Source organism: Typopeltis vanoorti, chromosome 9, assembly GCF_054136105.1.
Source record: "Typopeltis vanoorti isolate ZY-2024b chromosome 9, IOZ_Tvanoo_1.0, whole genome shotgun sequence".
NCBI lineage: Eukaryota > Metazoa > Arthropoda > Arachnida > Uropygi > Thelyphonidae > Typopeltis > Typopeltis vanoorti.
The window spans coordinates 21933537-21956889 of NC_143557.1; the positions used below are offsets into that span (position 1 = coordinate 21933537).

Here is a 23353-nt window from a genome sequence, read left to right on the forward strand (position 1 = left end):
CAGTTTGTTTCATTTAGCATCCAATGTATTGCTACTAATGGGACACACCACAATAAAGGTGAACACTGGACATGAAATCAAAAACCCCATTAATTTCTCTGCATTCCTTAGAATATATTCCTTAGGCTACATGGAGATTTATCTGGCTATCTAGTTATCTGCTTTGACTCAAGCAATGCACATTCCCCTGCCCCCTCCACTATGCTGTACTCATTATTTATGTCCTGCTTCAAACCAAATGATCATTGCTTCCAGTTTTCCCTGTGTGTATGCCATTTCATTGTGAAGTAGTCTGAAGATATCACTAACATAACAATATCATAGTCAATATGACTATTCTTATTTCTTGTATGCTTTCTCCATATTATTTTATGTGCATCCTTTCTGCTGGAATATGGTGTTAATAATCCAAATGTGGAACAGAAATAATTATTAGATTTCCTCTTTTCTCAATATTTACCCACATGATCTCTGAATGTGTGATATTTGTTTCCTACATTGCCATGCCCTTTACATCACAAACAAGAATTATGAGCTCCTTTATGCTATCCTCTCTAAAGAAAAATAAGTTTGACTTCTAGTTCTCTCTTTTGAAATTTATCCATATCATTATCAAACTCCTGATATGTCCCCTCAAGGAATGTACTGGATACTGTGCTAGTACTACATGATCATGTTTGCATTATTAATAGCTTCCTGTCAACAGTTTTCCTTTTCTATGTTAATATTTTATTTGTAGGACTCTATTTTTTTGGACCTTCTAATTTGGTCTTCAAAGGGCCTATTAACTTAATCCATCTAGATCTCTGTCTTCTCCTGAGTCTTTTTTCTGCAATCATGCCATCAAACAACTTTTTATTGGTCATTTTCGAGTTCTATTTTTAAAGAAGTGCCTTGTTACATAAACACAGATCAAGGAAAAGTTTTGCAACAAGAAAATTCGTGCATTATTTAAGAATCATAATATTCATTTCTACTCTACCAGGAGCGAAATGAAAGCACTGATTGCAGAAAGATTTATCAGAACATTGAAATCAAAGATCTACAAATGGATAACGTATACTAAAAGTAAAAGTTATACGAACGTTTTGCCAATCTTTGTACGAACACTTTCAAATTCATTCCTAATATCTATTTTTTGTATGATTCTGCCATTAATGATATTTATCATCATCAAATTTCTAGTAGGTACCCTCCAGGGTATAGTATTATGTGATACCATATTATATAGTGTTATTGTATCCTGTATCATGTAGTATCATGATACAGCTTGTATGTTTGACTGTACATACATAACGACGGTAACGAGGTCACTGAACCAGTCGATATAGTGGAGTTACTGAGCGTGCACTTTGCAAAAGTATATCATCCAGGTGGTGACATTGAAAAAATGAAGGAACCATTAGTTTATACGGGAATTGTGATGAATGAAGTGGAGGTGAATAGTCTATTACAGAACCTTAATGTGAATACATGTGTGGCATTGGATGGTATACCGGCACGGGTCTTGCGTGAAGTGGCTAAGGAATTATCAGTGCCCTTGACCATGTTGATTAATCTGAGTCTCAGGTCTGGTTTAGTCCTGAAGGCGTGGAAAGAGGGGGAAATAGTTTCACTGCACATAAAGGAGGATCCAAGACTATGATGGAAAATTACCGACCGATCAGATATCAGGAGTCGTTGTCAAGGTCTTGGAGAAAGTAGTCAAGGGAAAAATACAGGAATGGATTGATGAAAATGAGATACTGTACAGGGGACAGCATGGTTTTGTGAAGAGTAGATCATGCCTCAGTAACTTGCTCAAGTTTTATAACACGGTGACTGCAGAACTGGATAAGGGAAATGGGTTTACAGTGATACTGCTGGACCTGGCAAAAGCGTTTGACAGGATACCACATGGAATTCTAATCCGTAAACTACAACATATGGGATTGATATTCACTGATATAGGGTTGGTGAGATGGATAGGTGGGTGGTTGATGGAGAGATATCAAAGAGTATTTTATTCAGGAGTAGAGTCCAAAAGACGGCCTGTGACTGGTGGTGTGCCGCAGGGTTCTGTTCTTGGACCACTGCTGTTTAATCTGTTCATTAACGATATAGGGAAGGATCTAAGTGGAACAGTTCATTTGTTCACTGATGATGCAAAGTTGGGTAGGGCAATAGTGAATGCAGAAGATGTCAAAGTCTTGCAGGATGACTTAGATAGATTGGAGTTCTGGGCTAAAGAGAATGGATGTCAATTTAATGTGCCAAAATGTAAGGTTATGCATTTTGGGGTGAAAAGATTGGCAGCAGTATACCACATTGGTGGAACTGTACTCCAAGAGATTGATGAGGCCAGGGACTTGGGAGTGTTGGTGGATAGGGAGATGAAGTTTAGGGGGCACATTGCAAAAGTAGCTAAATCAGCTCATCAACTCACTTGGTTGTTGAAAAATACCTTGACGAGCAGAGACAAGCAAGTTATTGTACCTCTGTACCGAGCCCTGAGAAGACCTCATCTCGACTACTGCGCCCAGATTTGGTCACCTCGGTTCCTTCTTGATGGGGAGGAGGTGGAGAGGAACCAGATGCAAGTGACTAAGATGATAGCAGGTCTATGGAATGAACCATATGAGAACAGGTTGAAGATTTGTGGGTTGCAGAAACTAGTTGATAGGCAGAAAAGTGGAGATATGATTGAGACATTCAAATTGCTAAAAGGATTCTATAGGATTAATTCAGAGGATATTTTTGAGATCAGGACTGGTGGTGGGAGAACTAGGGGACACCTATGGAAGCTGGGCAAGAGCGTGGTTAGTAGGGGGGTGTTAGAACTGGGTTCTTTATTTTTGGAGTGGTAAATGAGTGGAATAAGCTGCCAGAGTCTGTTGTGGGTGCTATGACAGTGAGCGAGTTCAAGGCAAGGTATGATAGATACTGTGAGAATGTCGAATAGGTGTGTGGACATGATGTTTAGGGCCTCCCTCGATGAGTCTAAGGACTCCCTGGAGTAGCCCGAAATAATAATAATAATATCTATACACTCTTAAGGCAGCAGAAACATGAAAGCTAAAATATTGACAGGAATTTAATTTATGAGTCTTTTGCAATGAAGAATATGCTGTTGATTTTCACTACAGAATACTGCATAAGAATAAAAAAATATAAAAAAATTACTAAAGAAGTTGATATAAAGCAAAGAGGCTTTTTTTGGTTCATTCCTCGGCTCATAATATATAGCAAATGTGTATTGCATAAGTCTCAGCTCTGGTAAAGTCCCACTGGAAGAATGGAAAGAGGGCAAAATAGTTCCATTGCAAAAAGATTTTAAGACAGAGGCACCAAATTATTGACTATCTCAGGTGTTGTGGTTATGGGTAAGTTACTGGAGAGGCAGAGGCAGAATTTTGTACCTATGCAATGTAACTATTTTGCCCTCTTTCACCTCATTTGGAAATATGAAGTGAAATATATAATAGCAAGGATATATTTCTTGACTAAACAAACACACATAATAACCACAGTAATAAGTTTCAATAAGTAAATATTTCATCCTAAGTATCTTAAGACATCGTCAGTACAGTTAATTCAAACAATACTAGGAATAACATACAGTTAGGGCTCATGATTACAATGGAATTCCAATATGCGTGCAGTAGCGTGTTGTAGAATTAAATTAAAATATAACTGGAGGGGGAAGAAAATTACATTAAAATAAGATAACATATATAAAAAAAATTATTTTACACAATTTTGTATGACAATTTCCCATACTTTAGAAATAGCAAGAAAGTCATTATGGTTTAGATTTGGTCTGTGAAGTAGGGCTTTACCACTTTCTTTATATAAGCGTTCATGTTTATATAAAGATCTATGTAAAAGTTTGATCATTTCCCAATGGATCCTATGGTTTGGATTTTCAACTCTGTGTTGAGCGAGGCCAGATTTCTGCAGTTTGATAAGACGGATATGGTCTTGATGCTTTGAAATGTGTTTATGAGCAGATCTACCTGTCTGTCCATAGTAAGACAATTTACAGGAGCATGGAACCTCGTATATGGCAGGTAGCATCAGAGGTAATAATTTGTTTTTAGGAGAAGGTAACAAGTTATAGATCTGGTTGATGGGTTTGTAGGTAGCAGCAAGCTTGTATTTCTTCATAAATTTAGAAAGAAGTTCGGGGATGCCTTTGACATAAGGTATGGGAATCCTATGGGCTTGTCTAGGTTGATGTGTGGGGAAGTGACTGATGATTTTTTGAGTTCTTTTAAGATTATATCCATTTAGTATGGCTGTATTTTTGATTATTTCCAATTCTTGGTTTAGAGATTCTTCAGAGGAGCAGAATCTGTGCGCTCTGGTTACTAATGATTTAATGATGCCAAATTTTTGAGATGGATGATGAGCAGAAGTATTGTAAATGTAGCGACCTGAAAATGTCGGCTTGCGATAGACAGAAGTGGAGATGGGAACCATCTACTTTTCTTTGGATGTGTAAATCCAGAAAGGAGATACTCTGTGGAGATTCTTTTTCTAGCATGAATTTGATGCGAGGATGAAGGTTTATTTTATCTAGAAACAGGTGTAATTCTTGTTCGGAGGGACCCCACAGTGACGACGTCAGCGACATGTCATAGCCAAATTTTTGGTTTGGGTTTAAACATGACAATTTTTTCTTCAAGGTATTCTAGAAACAGGTTGGCTAAGTTTGATGATAAGGGAGACCTTCCTCTTTCCTGTAAATTTTTTCTTTCCAAGTGAAGTAACCAGACGTAATAACAAATTTGAATAATTCAACAATATCAGACAGAAAGTTTTGAGTTAACAAGTCTACCCTTTCCTTATGTGGAATAATAGTGAAGAGGGAGACAATGTCGAAGCTAATTAGCATGTCAGTTTAGTTGAATGTCTTTTATTTTTGCATGAAACTATGTGGAATTTTTAATTGATGAGGCTGAGTGGCCTATGTGAAGACGGAGAAGGTTAGATAAAAATCTTGATAACTTGTAAGTCTGGCTGCTAATAGAATCCACGACTGGTCTGAGTGGAATGTTATTCTTGTGAAGCTTACGTAAGCCGTATATTCTAGGAGATCTAGCATGGTATGTCCTGAGTTTTTTATTGTTTCTTCATCTAAGAAAGTGAACGTTTATATAAAGAAAGTGCTGAAGCTCTCTACTTCATAGACCAAATCTAAACCGTAATGATGTTCTTGCTATTCCTAAAGTATGGGAAATTGTCATACAAAATTGTGTAAAATAATTTTTTTTTGTTATGTTATCTTATTTTAATGTAATTTTTTTTCCTCCAGTTATATTTTAATTTAATTCTATAACACACTACTGCACGCATATTGGGATTCCATTGTAATCATGTGACCTAACTGTATGTTGTTATTATTATTATTATTATTATGGGCGACTCCAGGGAGTCCTTAGACTCATCGAGGAAGGCCTAAACACCATGTCCACACAACTATACAACATTCTCATAGTATCTATCATACCTTGCCTTGAACTCACCGTCATAGCACCCACAACAGACTCTGGCAGCTTATTCCACTCATTTACCACTCTAAAAGTAAAGAACCCAGCTCTAACACCCTGCTAACCACACTCTTGCCCAGCTTCCATAGGTGTCCCCTAGTTCTCCCACCACCAGTCCTGATCTCAAAAATATCCTCTGAATTAATCCTATAGAAACCCTTTAGCAATTTGAATGTCTCAATCATATCTCCCCTTTTCCACCTATCAACTAATTTCTGCAACCCACAAATCTTCAACCTGTTCTCATATGGTTCATTCCATAGACCTGCTATCATCTTAGTCACTCGCCTCTGGATCCTCTCCACCTCCTCCCCATCAAGAAGGAACCTGGGTGACCAAATCTGGGCACAGTAGTCGAGATGAGGTCTTCTCAGGGCTCGGTACAGAGGTACAATAACTTGCTTGTCTCTGCTCGTCAAGGTATTTTTCAACAGCCAAGTGAGTTGATGAGCAGATTTAGCTACTTTTGCAATGTGCCCCCTAAACTTCATCTCCCTATCCACCAACACTCCCAAGTCCCTGGTCTCATCAATCTCCTGGAGTACAGTTCCACCAATGTGGTATACTGCTGCTAATCTTTTCACCCAATAATGCATAACCTTACATTTTGGCACATTAAATTGACATCCATTCTCCTTAGCCCAGAACTCCAATCTATCCAAGTTGTCCTGCAAGATTTGGCCATCTTCTGCATTCACTATCACACTACCTAACTTTGCATCATCAGCGAACAAATGAACTGTTCCTCTTAGATCCTTCCCTATATCGTTAAGGAACAAATTAAACAGCAGTGGTCCAAGAACAGAACCCTGCGACACACCACTAGTCACAGGCCGTCTTTTGGACTCCACTCCTGAATAAACTACTCTTCGATATCTCTCCATCAACCACCCACTATCCATCTCACCAACCCTATATCCATTCCCATATGTTGTAGTTTACGGATTAGAATTCCATGTGGTATCCTGTCAAACGCCTTTGCCAGGTCCAGCAGTATCACTGTAAACCCATTACCCTTATCCAGTTCAGCCGTCACCTTGTTATAAAACTTGAGCAAGTTACTGAGGCATAATCTATCCTTCACAAAGCCATGCTGTCCCCCATACAGTATCTCATTTTCATCAATCCATTCCTGTATTTTTCCCTTGACTACTTTCTCCAAGACCTTGACAACAACTCCTGATATGCTGATCGGTCGGTAATTTACAACCGTAGTCTTGGATCCTCCTTTATGCAGTGGAACTATTTCCCCCCTCTTCCCACACCTTTGGGACTAAACCAGACCCGAGACTCAGATTAAACAACATGGTCAAGGGCACTGATAATTCTTTAGCCGCTTCACACAAGACCCGTGCCGGTATACCATCCATTCCCACAGATGTATTCACATTAAGGTTCTGTAATAGACTATTCACCTCCACTTCATTCATCACAATTCCTGTATAAACTAATGGTTCCTTCATTTTTTCAATGTCACCACCTGGATGATATACTTTTGCAAAGTGCTCGCTCAGTAACTCCACTATATCAACTGATTCAGTGACATCCTTACCATCGTCACATTCCTTAAAATCATTTTGCCATGTACAGTTTTTTCTTGCTTGCAGCATATTGAAAGAACTGTTTGGGATTCTCTTTAGCTTGCATAGCTAGTTTCCTTTCATAATCCGATTTTACTTTTTTTACCACACTCGTTACCCTTCTGGCCTGCACTTTATTCCGTTCGTGTGCCTGCAGGTCACCTCTTTGTTTAAATTCCCTCCACAGTTGTTTCCTTTTTTGTAGCTCAAGCTTAATGGTGTTATTCATCCATTTAACCCCTACTTGTTTTACTATTCGGACCCTAGGTATACAATCAGCCATAACCTCCTGTAAATGCTCCTTGACCACTTCCCATGCTCTATCGACATCCAGCCCTTGCAGTTGTACATGCCATGGCACTGATCCAAGCAATCTGCTAAGCTTGTCATACTTTCCAGCACGGTAATTCCACATATACCCTGTCTTAATCGAAAATTCCACACCTTTTGATCACTCTCACCAATAGGTGACAACATGGTCATATTCATTACAGTCAAATTCTCAGATGCTATTACCAGGTCAAGCACTCTCACACCCCTAGTATTTTCAATTACATGCTGTCTCAGATAGTTATCCCTTAATAATTGAATAAAATCCATTTCCTTCCTCACATGTGTCCTCTCCTCCTTCCAATCAATGTTACCATAGTTGAAATCCCCCATAATAATTACTCTCCTTCCACTCATTTCATCAATTTGTTTATGCATACTATCTCCACCATCTATTCCATCACCTGGTCTATAGCAGCACCCAACTGTATATTTTATTCTGCAAGTCACAATCTCACACCAAATAGCCTCAAATGAGCTCTTTTCACAATTCTGCGATACAACTTCAATTCTCCTTGGCTGCAGTTCATCAGCTATCATCAATAACGCCCCTCTCCCCATTTTATTCTCTCTGTCCCTCCTAAACAAACTATAACCTACACATTCTATCCCACTAACTATATCATCTTCCATCAGCCATGTTTCGCTAATGCCAATAACCTGTGGCCAGGAAGAGCCAGTGAAGGCCAAAAATTCTTCCTTCTTGTTCCTAATACTCCTGGTATTAGTATACATGAAATGCAGTGATCCCTTTGTCCCACTCCTATCTTGATGCGTTATTCTAAATATCCCATTCCCATTTTTTGTCCTTAGTACTGGCTCGGGTACATTATATACATTCTTACACTCAGCTGTCTCACTGTCCGTATATCCCCCCCCCCCCTCCTTGGTAGTTCTAGTTTCCCTGGTTCTGCACATCTATTTTTACTTCATTCAGCAACACTTTTTCCAGTTTCCGCACACCAAATCCATTCAAATACAGGCCACCCATCTTGTATAAGTCCTTTTGCCCATCAAACTCATTCCACACGTCCATGAATTCCACACCACACCACACCATCTGCATAACCTGCACATAATGTCATTTGCGATTATGGCCCTCCTTCTAAACTCCTCTCTGTCATACCGTGGCAACAGACTTACCATTCTAATTCTGTCACTCTTTTCTTTCGCTACCTTTAACAATACTTTCAAGTCCTCTCATAAAAAATTTATCTCCTTTCAATTCATTCGTACCCGCCACAACTATCAATTCTTTCACCCTCTGTTTTTGCACTCTAATACTCTCACTTACATCCTTAAATTTCGCACCCGGTAAGTACGATTTGGTTAAACTCCCATCTATCACTCCTCTTAACAACAAGTCGCCATACAACAATCTTTCCTTCATTTTAGAAGCTCTCCCACTCTTACGCTTATTTTTCCTTTCAAACAATTGTTTATTTACGTTAGCCGAATCACTCTGGAAAGAGTTTTGCAGGTGCTCTAATTGCCGTTGCACATTTTGTATCACTGCGTGCAACCTAGTGATCTCACTTCCTACAAATAATTCCTAATTTTTTTTATCATTTAAACCATTTTCTCTCTCTGTATAGTTGCTTTCACTCTTTCTTTGATCACTGCTATCATTGCCATCTTGTACATCGCAATTTCCTAGCCACTATTTTCACTCACATTCTGGCTTTCTTCAACCATAACTGTCTCACAACCTGACACATATTTCAACTCCTCACTTTGCTTACAATATTCCTATTCCTAGTATTGTTTGAATTATCTGTCCTGACAATGTCCTAAGATACTTAGGATTAAATTTTACTTATTAAAACTTATTACTGTGGTTATTATTTGTGTTTGTTTAGTCATGAATTCACCACAGGTTTCATTGTATAATAAATTGACAGGATATGACATGACAAGGAACTCTGTTACATAAGAACCAAATGGAAATGAGGATGGCTGGACATACATCAAGGAATAGCATATTGGCATATTGAATCCCATAGAAAGTAGGTGACTAGTAGTTGTTACAGGTCTCTATATTGGTCCACTGTCTGTTATTTAATTTATACAGTAAATGATTTAAATAGAAATATCTAGTTGTTTTTTCTAGTAGACAGACTTATATGTCGATTACTCATAAATATTAATTTTTCAGGAATTAACAATGTATAGTAGAATATTAATTAAAAAAGACTCCCTTCCTGTATTTCAGCAGTGTTACATTGCCATCATCAGTGATCACAAAAAACAATGATATGTGCACACAGGCACTAACACTGGGTAAATGAGGCTGAAAAAGGCAACAGAAGTCAGGCCTACAGTTCAACCCCCCCCCCTCCCCCAGTGGGCTAAGTTGGGTAGTCTTGGCCATTTGGCTGACAATTTTAGAATGAATGCTTCCCAAATTTGAGGCAGTCTCATGCGCCCAAATTTGTTGAGGTTTGGAAAGTTTTTCAGAGTTGAGGCAGATTTGACGAATAGCCTTTCAAACTTATATTTGCTGCAGTGTAATAGAGTGGCCTTCTTCCACCGTATCCTGTGGTGGGTGTTTAATGCATTGTCAGCAAGTCATGAGTTCCTGTATTGATGGAACCGGATGTAGTCCTTGTGTTTGGATATTCTAATATTCGCTATCCTGCCTGTTTGGCCACAGGAGGACAGTTTGCAGTTGCAAGGGACCTGGTATACTCCAGGTAGGTCTAGGAGATGTTGCTGGTCTTTAATGGAGCAGATAAGCGATACTAATTTCTTATGTCTTCTGCAACTGGTTATAAGGTCATATTTCCTTAGATTTTTGTCAATTTTTTGGATGTGCTCCCAGATATATGGAATGGTAGATTTTGAGTAATCTCTGCTCAGGAAGGAAGAAAGCAAGGTATTACCCTTGGAAATTGTGTAAGAGCCTGGTTCGCAAAGACACAAGGGCTAAATTTGTTGCTTTGGAGAGTGGTAATGAGTGGAATTAACAGATTCACTCATGAATGCTTTTTTTTTGGCAAATGAATTCACGGAGAAACATCATAGGTATTATATGATATTTTGTGAAATACCATAGGTGTTAAGTGGGAAAATATTCTAGGTTTTATGTGTAAGAAAATGTTAGCAAGGACATGAGGACTGAAATTTTTGCTTGGTGAGTGATGAATGAGTTCAAGAAGAAATATCAGAGATATATGGAGGTAATAGTTGCTGGACCTCCCACAATGAATCTTTGATGGCATTGCCTTAGAAAACGATGATAATAATATATGTTAAGGATAATATATAATGTAATAATAATATACTAGCATTGTGTCCATACTGACTCACCCATAATTTAACCATTCTCAAACTGAACTAATATAGTTGCATTGCTGTTCCATAAAATCTGAAAGAATCATGAAATCTTTAGTGTTCTTCTTCTGCAACTTATACAACTTAAGTAGGTTTGCTGTTTTTAATGAGTCTCTTCCACATCCTCCTCTCTTGGGATGTAACCACATCCAAGTTCTTCATCCTCAAGTCCTCCTCCACCAGCTCTTTCCATCTCTCCTTTGGCTGCCCATGCTTCCTCCTCCTCTGCACATCCATCTGCATTACCTTTCTTCCCACACACTCATCCCCCCTCCTCATCACATGACCAAACCATCTCAACCTTGCTTCCTGTATCTTTGCTCCTAAGTTCGTAACTTTCTGTGTTCCCCTTACATAGTAATTTCTCTGATGATCCTTGCTGGTCACACTGCACATCCACCTAAGCACTCCCATCTCTGCTACCTCCATCCTGCTGATATTATTTTTCCTCAGGGCCACAGTTTCCGTAGCATATGTCATAGCTGGTCTCGCTACTGTCCTGTAGATTTTGCCTTTAGATTGATCGCCACCCTCTTATCACATAGCACTCCAGTTCCTCCATCCAGATTGTATCCTGTATCCCACTTCCTTCTCATCCTCTCCATCCTCTTTCACTATTGAACCTAAGTTATCTAAAGTTTCTAGCCTTCCTGATGACATTCCTTCCAGCTCCAGATCTGTCTCTTGGCTGCCATCCACTTTGCAACACATATACTGTCTTACTTCTCAGTCTCTCATACCTCTCTTCCAGTACTTTCCTCCATCTTTCCAGTTTAGCTGCCACTTCTTCTCTTAATTCTGCACACAGCACGATGTCATCTGCATACAACATTGTCCAGGGTGCACTTCTCTCACCTCCTCTGTCACCACCTCCATCACAATATTAAATAGGAATGGACTTAACGCTGATCCTTGATGCAAACCACTTGTCACTGGAAAACTTTCTCTCTCTCCCAGGCATGTCCGAACTCTTGTCTTCACATTTCTGTATATCTCCTGCACTAACCTGATATATTGCTCCAGTATCTTCTTCTCCCTCAAACACCTCCGGACTTCTTGCCTTGGCACTCTATCATATGCTTTCTCCAGATCAATAAACACCAGATGTAGCTCCTGTTGCTTCTCTTGAAACTTTTCTATCATCTGCCTTAACCCAAAGATAGCATCTGGTGTCTATCGACCAGGCATGAAGCCAAATTGCTCTTTGCAGTCTCCACCTCCTGCTTCAATCTTTGTTAAGAACCCTTTCGAGGAATTTCATTGTGTGGGACATCAACTTTATTCCTCTGTAATCATGAAATCTTTAGGATTACAAGGCAAATTACTTAGCTGGTACCATATACTAAGGAACATTCCTTTATAATACCTCTGTAAATATACCCATCATTTGCCTTTCTGACATTTAGTTTGATTTCCTGATATGTCTGTTTCCTTTTAAGCCACACCATTAGTGGTTAATCATTGGAACACATTCTGGAAAGTATTGGAGTGTTAAATATCATAACTGCAATATAACTCTACAATTTTTGATATTTTTAATATTAGTGATCATCATGAAATAAAACACTAATATAGTCCTTAGTACTAGAAATACCCTACATGGAGAATAGCAGCTACTTACAGAAAACCAGAATGTTATTTTTGACATCTTGGGTAAGTGCAAAAGCTGTAATCTGAGATCAGCTTAAAATTAGCAGTGGCTGTCTCTTCTAGAGAATATGGAGAATATTTGAGAATTCTGCTGTGAGTGCACCAAGTAGTAGTTTTATGTAAATATATAATACTGTAATAGTCAATGTGAGAATATTTGAGAATTGTGGTGTGAGTGCACCAAGTAGTAGTTTTAGCCGGCCTGGTTGGTTGAGTGATTAGCGTATGTAGTCTCCAGCCGAAAGGCTGCGGGTTCGAATCCTGCTATGGGCATGGATGTTTGCGATTGTCTGTGAAGAGATACAAGTGGTGGTGGCAGTTGGTGGATGAGGTTGAGTGGTGGAGATGGAGAGTTGTAGAGTAGGTGCCCTCTCTCAATGAGTCTTGGATTCCCTGGAGGTGTCAAATAATAAAAAAATAAAAATAATAATATAATAATAATAATGTAAATATATAATACTGTAATAGTCAGGGTCTGGTGATTGCTTATATTTTGTAAGTGGAGTGTGAGCACAAATATTTTAGTGAAACCTTAGTTATAATGTAATTTTTCTATTTCATCTCTGTTGATTTTTTTACTGACTGTGCATTGTATGGTAAAGTGTTAACATTATTTATTAAATGAGTAGTAACAGTAATCTTGGAAAAGCAATATTATTTCTTATTCATGAGCACAATTCTTTCTTATTTTAAAAGAAAAGGGAGAAGTCCTTATTCCATAAGGATTCAGTTTTACTTTCAGAGTGTGAGTGGTATATTGTAATACTTTTTGAAAAATGTTTTTTCAAAAATTAATGCAATGATGGTTTTACAGATTTTAATAAACTTTTTTTTTCAGGCTTTCACTTCAAAGCCTCTTCTAAAAACAGGAGATTTTTACATTACTCGTCATTCAAACTTGTCAGATGTTCATACAGTATTCCACTTAGTGACTGATGATTCCTTACGTTCAGCTGAGATCAATTCCCGTCATCCAGTGATTTTGGGAGTAAGAAATATTCTGAGAGTGGCTCATGAACGTGATATTTGTACTATTACACTACCTTTGCTCCTAGTTCATGAAATGTCTGAGGTTTGTTTGTTTGTTTGTTTTTTTGCATAAGCTTTATAGTAGCCTATGCAACAAAGAAATTTTTGTTTTGTAAATTGAATTTGTTTTTTATTATTGCAAATGAGATGAGACTGATTTTTGAAGGAAAAAGTCTCTTCTCTTATTTCAAAAATTTAGTATGTAGTTTCCCATTGTGGTATTTGAGCATTCACTGAGAAACTGCCTAGGAACAGTGGAGTTTTGGAGTATGTTTATAATAATCTCAATTTTGCTATTAGCAACCTTTCTGTTGAAAGGTTGCTAATAGCAAAATTAAGTTAAGACAGAACAAGTTAAGATAAGGGGAAGAAACATGTTTATAGTGTATATAGGTTTTTCCTTTACATTTCAAGTAAAGAAGAAACCGTCTAGTTGATCAGACCATAGTTGGTTATATGAACTTTATAACTTTTTTGATAATTGCAGTATTCAATAACTGATAAAGGCAGGTTGATGTGTAAATACAGACTTGCAGTTTTGTTTAGAGGAAATTCCCTTTTTCTGCATGCTATTATTATTATTATTACGGGCAACTTCAAGGAGTACTTAGATTCATCGAGGGAGGCCCTAAACATCGTGTCAAGAACGACTATTCAGCTTCCACACAGTATCTGTCATACTTTGCCTTGAACTCATTTACAGGCATGGCACCCACAACAGACTTTAGCAACTTATTCCATTCATTCACCACTCTCCAAATAAAAAAACCTACTTCTAACACCTTTGCTAACCACACTCTTGCCCAGTTTCCATGGATGGCCCCTAGTCCTCCCACCACCACACCTGTTCTGAAAAATATCCTCTGAATTAATCTTATAGAAACCCTTCAGTAAATATGAGACACATTTTCTTTGGATTTTATTGGACCATGATTCTTTATAAATAAATGTATATAATCATCTACCAGTTTTGCCTGCTTGAGTCTGTCTGGCTTCTTCAGGACGAGAATGGTTATGTACGGCATGAACTGTTGTCCCAATCGATGGAATGGTTCGAAATCGAGAAATGGTGGGCTAATCCTGAGGTGTCTGTTCTGTTGTTGTTGACATATCCTATATGTTCTTTTTTTCGGATTTCTAGGCTTCATGATGTTTGGCCTATATAGTTCAGTCCACAGGAACATGGGATGTTATATACACCTGCATACTTGTAGAAGGCGATGCAGTCCATAGACCTGCTATCATCTTGGTCACTTGCCTCTGGATCCTCTCTACCTCCTCCCCATCAAGAAGAAACCCTGGTGCCCAGATCTGGGCACAGTAGTCAAGATGGGGTCTTATCAAGGCTTGATACAGAGGAACAATAACTTGCTTGTCTCTGCTCGTCAAGGTATTCTTCAGTAACCAAGTGAGTTGATGAGCTGATTTAGCTACTTTTGCAATGTGCCCCCTAAACTTCAACTCCCTATCCACCAACACTCCCAAATCTCTGGCCTTGTCAATCTCCTGGAGTACAGTTCCACCAATGTGGTATACTGCTGCTAATCTTTTCACCCCAAAATGCATAACCTTATATTTTGTCACATTAAATTGACATCCATTCTCATTAGCCCAGAACTCCAATCTATCCAAATCATCCTGCAAAAATTTTGACATCATGCGTATTCACCATTGCTCTACCCAACTTTGCATCATTAGCAAACAAATGAACCTCTTAGATCCTTCCCTATATCGTTAATGAACAAATTAAATAGTAGTGGTCCAAGAACAGAACCCTGCAGCACACCACTAGTCACAGGCCGTCTTTTGGACTCTACTCCTGAATAAACTATTCTCTGATATCTCTCCATCAACCACCCTCCATTACCCTTATCCAGTCCAGCCGTCAATGTGTTATAAAATGTGAGCAAGCTACTGAGGCATGATCTACCCTTCACAAAACCATGCTGTCCCCCCATACAGTATCCCGTTATCATCTATCCATTCCTGTATTTTTTTCTTGACTACTTTCTCCAAAACCTTGACAACGACTCCTGATATGCTGATCGGTTGGTAATTTGCAACAGCAGTCTTGGATATGCAGTGGTACTATTTTCTCCCTCTTTCCACCCCCTCGGGAATAACGCAGACCCGAGACTCAAATTAAACAAAATGGTCAAGGGCACTGACAATTCTTTTGATGCGTCACATGAGACCTGAGCTGGAATACCATCCAATCCCACAGATGTATTCACATTAAGGTTCTGTAATATACTATTCACCTCCATTTCATTCACCTCAGTTCCCTTATAAGCTATTTGTTCCCTTCATTCCTGCAATATCACCACCTGGATGATATACTCTTACAAAGTGCTTGCTCAGTAATTCCACTATATCAACTAATTCGGTTACCTCCCTACCATCTGCATTCCTTAAAATCATTCTGCCATATACATTTTTTCTTTTACTTGCAGCATATCGAAAAAACTGTTTGGGATTCTCTTTAGCTTGCATGGCTAATTTCTTTTCATAATCCGCTTTTGCTTTTCTTACCACACTCGTTACTCCTGGCCTGTGCTTTATACTGTTCATGTGCCTGCAGGTCACCTTTCTCCTTAAATTCCCTCTACAGTTGTTTCTTTTTTTGCAGCTCAAGCTTAATGGTGTTATTCATCCATTTAACCTCTACTTGATTTACTATATGGACTCTAGGTATACAGTCAGCCATTACCTCCTTCAAACGCTCCTTTACTACTTCCCATGCACTATCAACCTCCAGCCCTTGCAGTTTTACATGCCATAGCCCTGAACCAAGTAATCTCCTAAGCTTGTCATACTTACCAGCCCAGTAATTTCACATGTATCCTTTCTTAATTGAAAATTCCACACATTTAGCCATCTCCCAGAGACCTTATGATCACTCTCACCAGTTGGTGACAACATGATATTCATTACAGTCAAATTCTCAGATGCAATTACTAGGTCTCAGGCAGTTATATCTTAATAACTGCATAAAATCTAATTCCTTCCTCCCATGTATCCTCTCCTCCTTCCAATCAATGTTACCATAGTTGAAATCCCCCATAATAATTACCCTCCTTCCACTCATTGCATCTATTTGTCTATGCATACTAACTCCACCATCTATTCCATCACCTGGTTAATAGCAGCACCCAACTGTATACAGTAGTACTTTGGATTGTGAGTAACTTGGTCTGCGAGTGTTTTGCAAGACGAGCAAAAAATTTTTAATAAATTTTAACTTGATAAATGAGCGAGGTCTTGCCATACGAGTGTTACCTATATGCTTTTGTCTGCCGAGCATCACGTGATCACAAGCCGCTCGGGATTGTGGGTAATCCTCTCGCATGCTCGGTCTCAGTCGGCATACCTCATTCGTATAGTAAACATTCGTGCTAGCGTTGTGACCACGTGTGTGTGCGTAAAGCATTTTTTTATTTTGTGTCCAAATGTAGTGACTGTTCTTTATTAACTGTACTACGACAATGGCCCCAATGAAGAAAAGGGTTGAAAAGGAAGGCAGTAAGAAGAAGGAGATGACTACGGTGGAAGTTAAGAAGGAAATCATCGGGAAGCACGAACAAAGTATGCAAGTGGCCACCATCGCAAGATTTTATAAGAAGTCTACATCAATGATTTGCACAGCATTAAAGAAGAAAGAAGAACTAAGGGGACTAGATGTAGCAAAAGGAGTCATGAGAGTATCAAAGCAATGGCCACGTATTCTGGAAGATGTAGAAAAGTTGCTTTTGGTGTGGATAAACAAGAAGCAACTAGCAGGTGATACTGTGACCGAGAACTTGATCTGTGAGAAGGCAAAGGCCTTGTACACTGACATCGTAAGTAAACTGCCAGATACGTCTACAGAAAACGAGGACAAGGCAAGCAGGGGATGGTTTGATAACTTTAAGAGGAGAAGTGGCATCCATAGTGTTGTGAGGCACAGAGAGGCTACGAGTATAGCTGCAAAGGCAGCTGAGGCGTTCGTTGCTGAGTTCCAGAAGCTCATAGTTTCTGAGTGTTACCTGCCACAGCAAGTTTTTAATTGCAATGAGATGGGGATTTTTTGGAAAAAGATGCCAAAGAGGACCTACATTACAGCAGAAGAGAATGCATTGCTCGTTCACAAGCCCATGAAAGTCTGTTTCACCCCTCTTGCTGTGTGCTAATGCAAACGGTGATTTCAAAGTCAAACCCCTGCTCGTATATCATTCTGAGAATCCACGAGCCTTCAAGAAATGCAATGTGCATTTCTTGAAGGCTCGTGTCACTCATATCTTGTTCATTGAGTCGATTAACGAGGTCTTCAGTCCTGCAGTGAAGAAATACCTTTTAGAAAAAGAATTGCCACTCAAATCTTGCTGGTTATGGATAATGCTCCTGCTCATCCTTCAGGCCTTGAGGACGACTTACTGGAAGAATTCGAGTTCATTAAGGTCAAGTTCCTTCCTCCCAACACTACTCCATTACTCCAGCCCATGGATCAGCAGGTCATTTCGAACTTTAAAAAGCTTTACAACAAGGCACTATTTCAGCAATGCTTCGAGGTGACCGAAGGAACTAACCTCACCCTCCGAGAGTTTTGGAAAAATCATTTCCACATCGTAAACTGCATCAAGATCATCGATAAAACCTAGGATGGGATCACCAAGAGAACCCTTAATTCTGCTTGGAGAAAACTGTGGTCTGATTGCGTCGAGGGGTTTGCTCATGAACAGGAGCTGCCAGTTGTCGATGAAATTGTGTCCTTGGGGAAAACCATGGGACTAGAGGTGAATGAGGCTGGTGGAGGAACATGGCCAGTAGTTTACCACTGACGAACTGATGGATCTGCAACAGCAAGAGGTTATGAAGGAGATCTCGTCTGAGGAGGAGGAGAAAAAGTTGGAGACATCCCTCTCTTCAAATGAGATTAGGAAGGTGTGTAAAATGTGGGAAACTGCAAAATTTTGTAGAAAATCACCACCCGAGTAAGGCTGTGACAGTGCGAGCGATGAATCTGTTTAATGACGATGCAATGTCATATTTCCGTTTAATCCTCAAAAGGAGGCAAAAGCAAGTATCATTAGTTAGGTTCCTTGTTAAAGTCGCACAAAAAGAAAAAGAGTCAACAGATAGCAGTGATTCCGTTAGTGACAATGAAAGTCGTCCTACCCAATACAATTACTGTAATATGTAATTATAATGTAATTAATAAATTCGATTACTTTATGTATATTACATTTCAATAATAAAAATAAAAAAAGGTATACGAAGGTATATGTATTTTGTATTAATCATTTTTATATGAATATTTTTGAGTTTTGGAACGAATCATCTGAGTTTCCATTATTTCTTATGGGGAAATTCGCTTTGATATACGAGTGCTTTGGATTACAAGCAAGTTTCCGGAACAAATTATGCTCGCAAACCAAAGTACCATTGTATTTTGTTCCACTAGTCTCAGTCACACACCAAATAGCCTTAAATGTGCTCTCTTCACTATCCTGCAGTTCAACTTCAATTCTCCTTGGCTGCAGTTCATCCGCTATCATCAGTAACACTCCTCCCCCCATTCTTTTCTCTCTGTCCCTCCTGAACACATTATTATTATTATTATTATTATTATTATTAAACAAGACCTCATGGAGTCAAAGACTCATCTAGGAGGTCCTTTTATCTCACACACATCTCATCATACCGTGTCTTAAACACATTCAAACTCCTTGCAGACACCACACTCTCAGGCAAGGCATTCCAATCACTCACAACTCTGCACGAAAAAAACCTGCCTCTCACTCCCCTACTCACACCCTCTTTATACAGTCTCCAGGAATGACCTCTGGTTCTCCTCTGATCTTCCACTATTCTCTGTTGAACTTCTCCACCATTGATCCTATAACAACCCCTTACCAACTTGTAGGTCTCTATCATATCTCCCCTCTTCCTTCTCTCCACTAGACTCTGCAAATTACATATTTTCAATCTTTCCTCATACTCGACATTCCAGAGGTCAGAAACTACCATAGTCACTCGCCTTTGGACCCTTTCCAACATCTCTTCATCCTTCTGAAAACCAGGTGACCAAATCTGGGCACAATAGTCCATGTGTGGCCTAATCAAAGCCTTATACAATGGAACAAGAATCTCACTACTTCTACACGTCAGTGTCCTCCGCATCATTCCCAGAAGTCTTTGTGTTGTCTTCACAATTTTGGCGATGTGTCCCCTAAATTTTAGATCCTTATTCACTATCACCCCCCAGATCTCTTATTTCCTCTACTTCCCACAATATATTCTCACCAAGCATGAATTCTGCATCCTATCTTTGTTTTCCAAATTTTAAAACCTTACATTTTGCAACATTGAACTCATATCCCCATTTGCTTGCCCAATCACTCAATTTATTCAAGTCTTCTTGCAAGGCCACAACATCTTCCAGTGGAATCATGACTGACAGCAGACTCAAGTAAGTGAGTAACAATGACAATAGAAAAAGAGAGAAAGAGTAACAACCACAAATATGCAATAAACACAGTAAAAACAATATACAGACCCCCCCCCCCAGATACAGATCCACTCAGCTTCCTTCCAGAATTAGAAACATGGCTAAATGACAGCTGTATTTTTTTAGGAAATTAACAACGTAGACCACTATATTAACTAAAATAAATTTAGTTAACACTTCCATTATTTTTGGCAAAGTCAAATTGACATTATCAGGGAATAAAAAACATATACTTGCACATGGGCACTATACTAAATAATGAAGCATGTCAACTGAGAGGTCAACTAAATTGAACATCCTTAGCTTTTGGACTGAAGTGCAGAGGATAAGAGCTTCCCAAATTTGGGGCAGTTTCATACAATCAATTTTTGTTGAGGTTAGGATAGTTTCAAAAGGCAAAGTAGATTCATGGAAAAGTCTTTCATATTTATATTTACTGCAGTGGAGTAGAGTGGTTTTTTTCCCAGCATATTCTATGATGGCTGTCTAAAGCATGGTCAGCAAGTGCTGAGTGACCTTGAATATGTGGAATAATGATAGCATTAGTGTAGTCTCTGTTCTTGAGAGGTGGGGGGGGGAGAGGATGTGTAGGTTCAAGGTTTTAATGTTTTTGGGATATAATAGGAATTGTAACCATTGACTAAGGTTTTGTGAAGATGGTGATCAAGTTCAGTAGTGAGGGCATCTGAACTAATTAATTTAGCCCTGTGTTATAAACCAGAGCTTCTTAAACTGTGGGTCGCAACCCCAAATAGGGTTGCATAACCAAATGTGGGGGTCGCAAAAAATTTGGCAACAGTAAAAGGTTTCTGAATGCGCAACAACTAAAAATTAATTCAGATTCGAGATCATTGGTAATTCTTTATGTAAATGGTAAAATTATATGTATACCAAAGAATTGTTTTAAAATAAATTTCTTTATGATTTATTATCAGTAAATGTTTGATTTGTATACTTATTTTATATACCAATATACCCAAGGTCACGTAAAAATTTCTCGGGTGAAAGGGGTTGCAAGTGTAAAAAATTTAAGAAGTGCTGATATATATAAACATCATTTTGAACAACTAAATCCTGTACTTCTGAAACTTGTGAACATGATAATTGACACTGGCACTATTCCCAAACAACTAAAACCTGCAATAGTTATACCTATTTACAAACAGGGAAAAAGAAATAACATTCAGAACTACAGACCTCCAGCTAATTTGCTTGACATCTCTAAACTTATTGGAAAAGTAATACATGCAAACTATTTACAGAGATGTTACATCATCTCACAACAGCAGTGCAATTTAAATGAACAGCACAACCATGTTATTAGAGGACATTACAAACAAATTAAATACAGCTCTTGATAAGAACAAATTTGCTATCCTCATACTTCTTGACCTAACCAAACCTTTTAACACATTTCACCATCAAATACCTGGTGACCAAACTATACTAAGTTGGAATAAGAGGGACACTTCGTACCTAGTTTAGAAATTATCTCACAGACAGAATGGAAGTAACAAAAATGGACACGTGCATCACAGCCAGAGAATCCAGATATAGCATGGAGTCCCCCGAGGAGCAACATTATCACCACGCTGTTCAATATATACATAAATGACATTCAAAATATTACTATAATATAATTATAACATATTATTATTATATAAAATATTATAATATATTATGTATTGTTATTATATAAATGTAATATTATATATTATAATCTCATCTCGTTTTCCTTTTTTTGCCCTCCTTTACCTTGCAGTGTCAAGGGTTTTATTAATCATCAGACCTCAACCGTTCACGGGATAAGGTGGTCAGCCCTACGCCCCGGTGTAGCCTATGTCCTTTAGTGTTGAGTTCTCAAGGCCGGTTTGCCTGCTTTGCAAGATGAAAAACTCCTGGATAAACTGGGGGGAAAACCCTACTGTCCACGCCCAAGACCGGCTAACTTGGCTAATGCTAAGGAAGAATCTTCAGCTCCTCACGTCACCGACGGGAATCAAACCTAGGACACTCCTTCCCCAGGCATATTCTTGCAAAGCACATAGCCACTAGGCTAACCATGCAGACATATAATATAATATTATAACAAAATATTATAATACTACACCAACCTGCAGAGTAATCAGAACAACATATCAGATAACAAGACCACAGTCTTGTTATCTGATATGTCCATTATCCCAATATTTATATAATAATAACTACAGAAAAGCCACCTGAAGCCTCTACATACCTGACATGATCAACAAACTGCATTAGATGAGAGAAACCTAGGGACTTACAGAGACTGAAACAGTCACTATGTAGATATTATAGTGAGACTGAAAATTAGAGGGAAATTACACACACAGACCTATAACGAATTCCTCTCAAACACCATTACAAGGACACCAACATGCTATATCCAAATCTAATCCCCCCTTCACAAATGCCAAACTACACTCATGCAGTGGTAGTCCCTGGGTACTTGTACTCACCTCTACATGCTAACTGAAAAAAAAAACATGTATATATATTTTCATATATATGTTTCTGGTGCTAAGCTGAGATAAAATGTGGGGAAAGAAGCAATGGTAAACTACCCTGTAAAAAATCTCACCAGAAACACTATGGCAAAAACACTTGCCTACAAAGTTACCAAGATTCGGATACGACTGAAAGATTGAATCATCATCTATGAGTTATTTACACACAAACACAAGGTGCAGGTAATAATTTATTAGGCCATATATTTCCGTTTGAAAATTACAGACCATCTTCAGTGGCAAAAAACAGTTAATACAAGGTAGAATGCAAACAACGGATTTATTTGAAATAAGTGAGTCGCGCGATGTTATATTTCCATATATTCTAACTGAGGAAAAGGTTAATCATAACAGTATTTTTTTTATTATTACTCTTATGATTAACCTTTTCCTCAGTTAGAACATAACGTTACTGGAAATATAACATCATGTGGCTCACACTGTTTCAAATACCGTACATGTTGGCGTATAGGACGACCGGTGTATAAGACGAGGCCTAAATTTTAGGCTTTTTTAGGTTTTAAGCTTATATTGGTTGTATAAGACGACCCCCAATTTCTTCTTTCTTGTATTAATGCAATGTTAGGTGGTGTTGTTATATCCGTTATTTTTATATCTATGCATATCCATTATTTTTTTGCATAGCATAGATTTAGTATTTATGCGATTACCCTAATTAAAAGTGTGAGGTGTGAGGTGGAATCTAACAAGATCAATTACATAGTAGGGTGTTGTTACAGACCTGACGGATCGATTACTAGAGATGAAGAAATGCATCACCAAATAGAAAAGTTGAATGTAAAAAAAAAAAAAAAAAAAGTAATTATAATGGGAGACTTTAATTATCCAAATATTGATTGGATAGCAATAGAATCTTATGAGAGG

At 38.4% G+C, this 23353-nt stretch overlaps 1 protein-coding gene across 6 annotated transcripts in view; it reads left to right on the forward strand.

Annotated features, from left to right (window-relative positions):
• LOC150102918 (FERRY endosomal RAB5 effector complex subunit 3) overlaps positions 1 to 23353 on the forward strand; it is a 342399-nt gene that overhangs the window by 301686 nt on the left and 17360 nt on the right. For all 6 annotated transcript variants that reach the window (XM_090398559.1, XM_090398556.1, XM_090398555.1 and 3 more), the window contains one exon: positions 13263 to 13496. In XM_090398559.1, coding sequence (XP_090254685.1) covers positions 13263 to 13496 — 234 coding nt within the window. The remainder of the gene's footprint in view (positions 1 to 13262; positions 13497 to 23353) is intronic.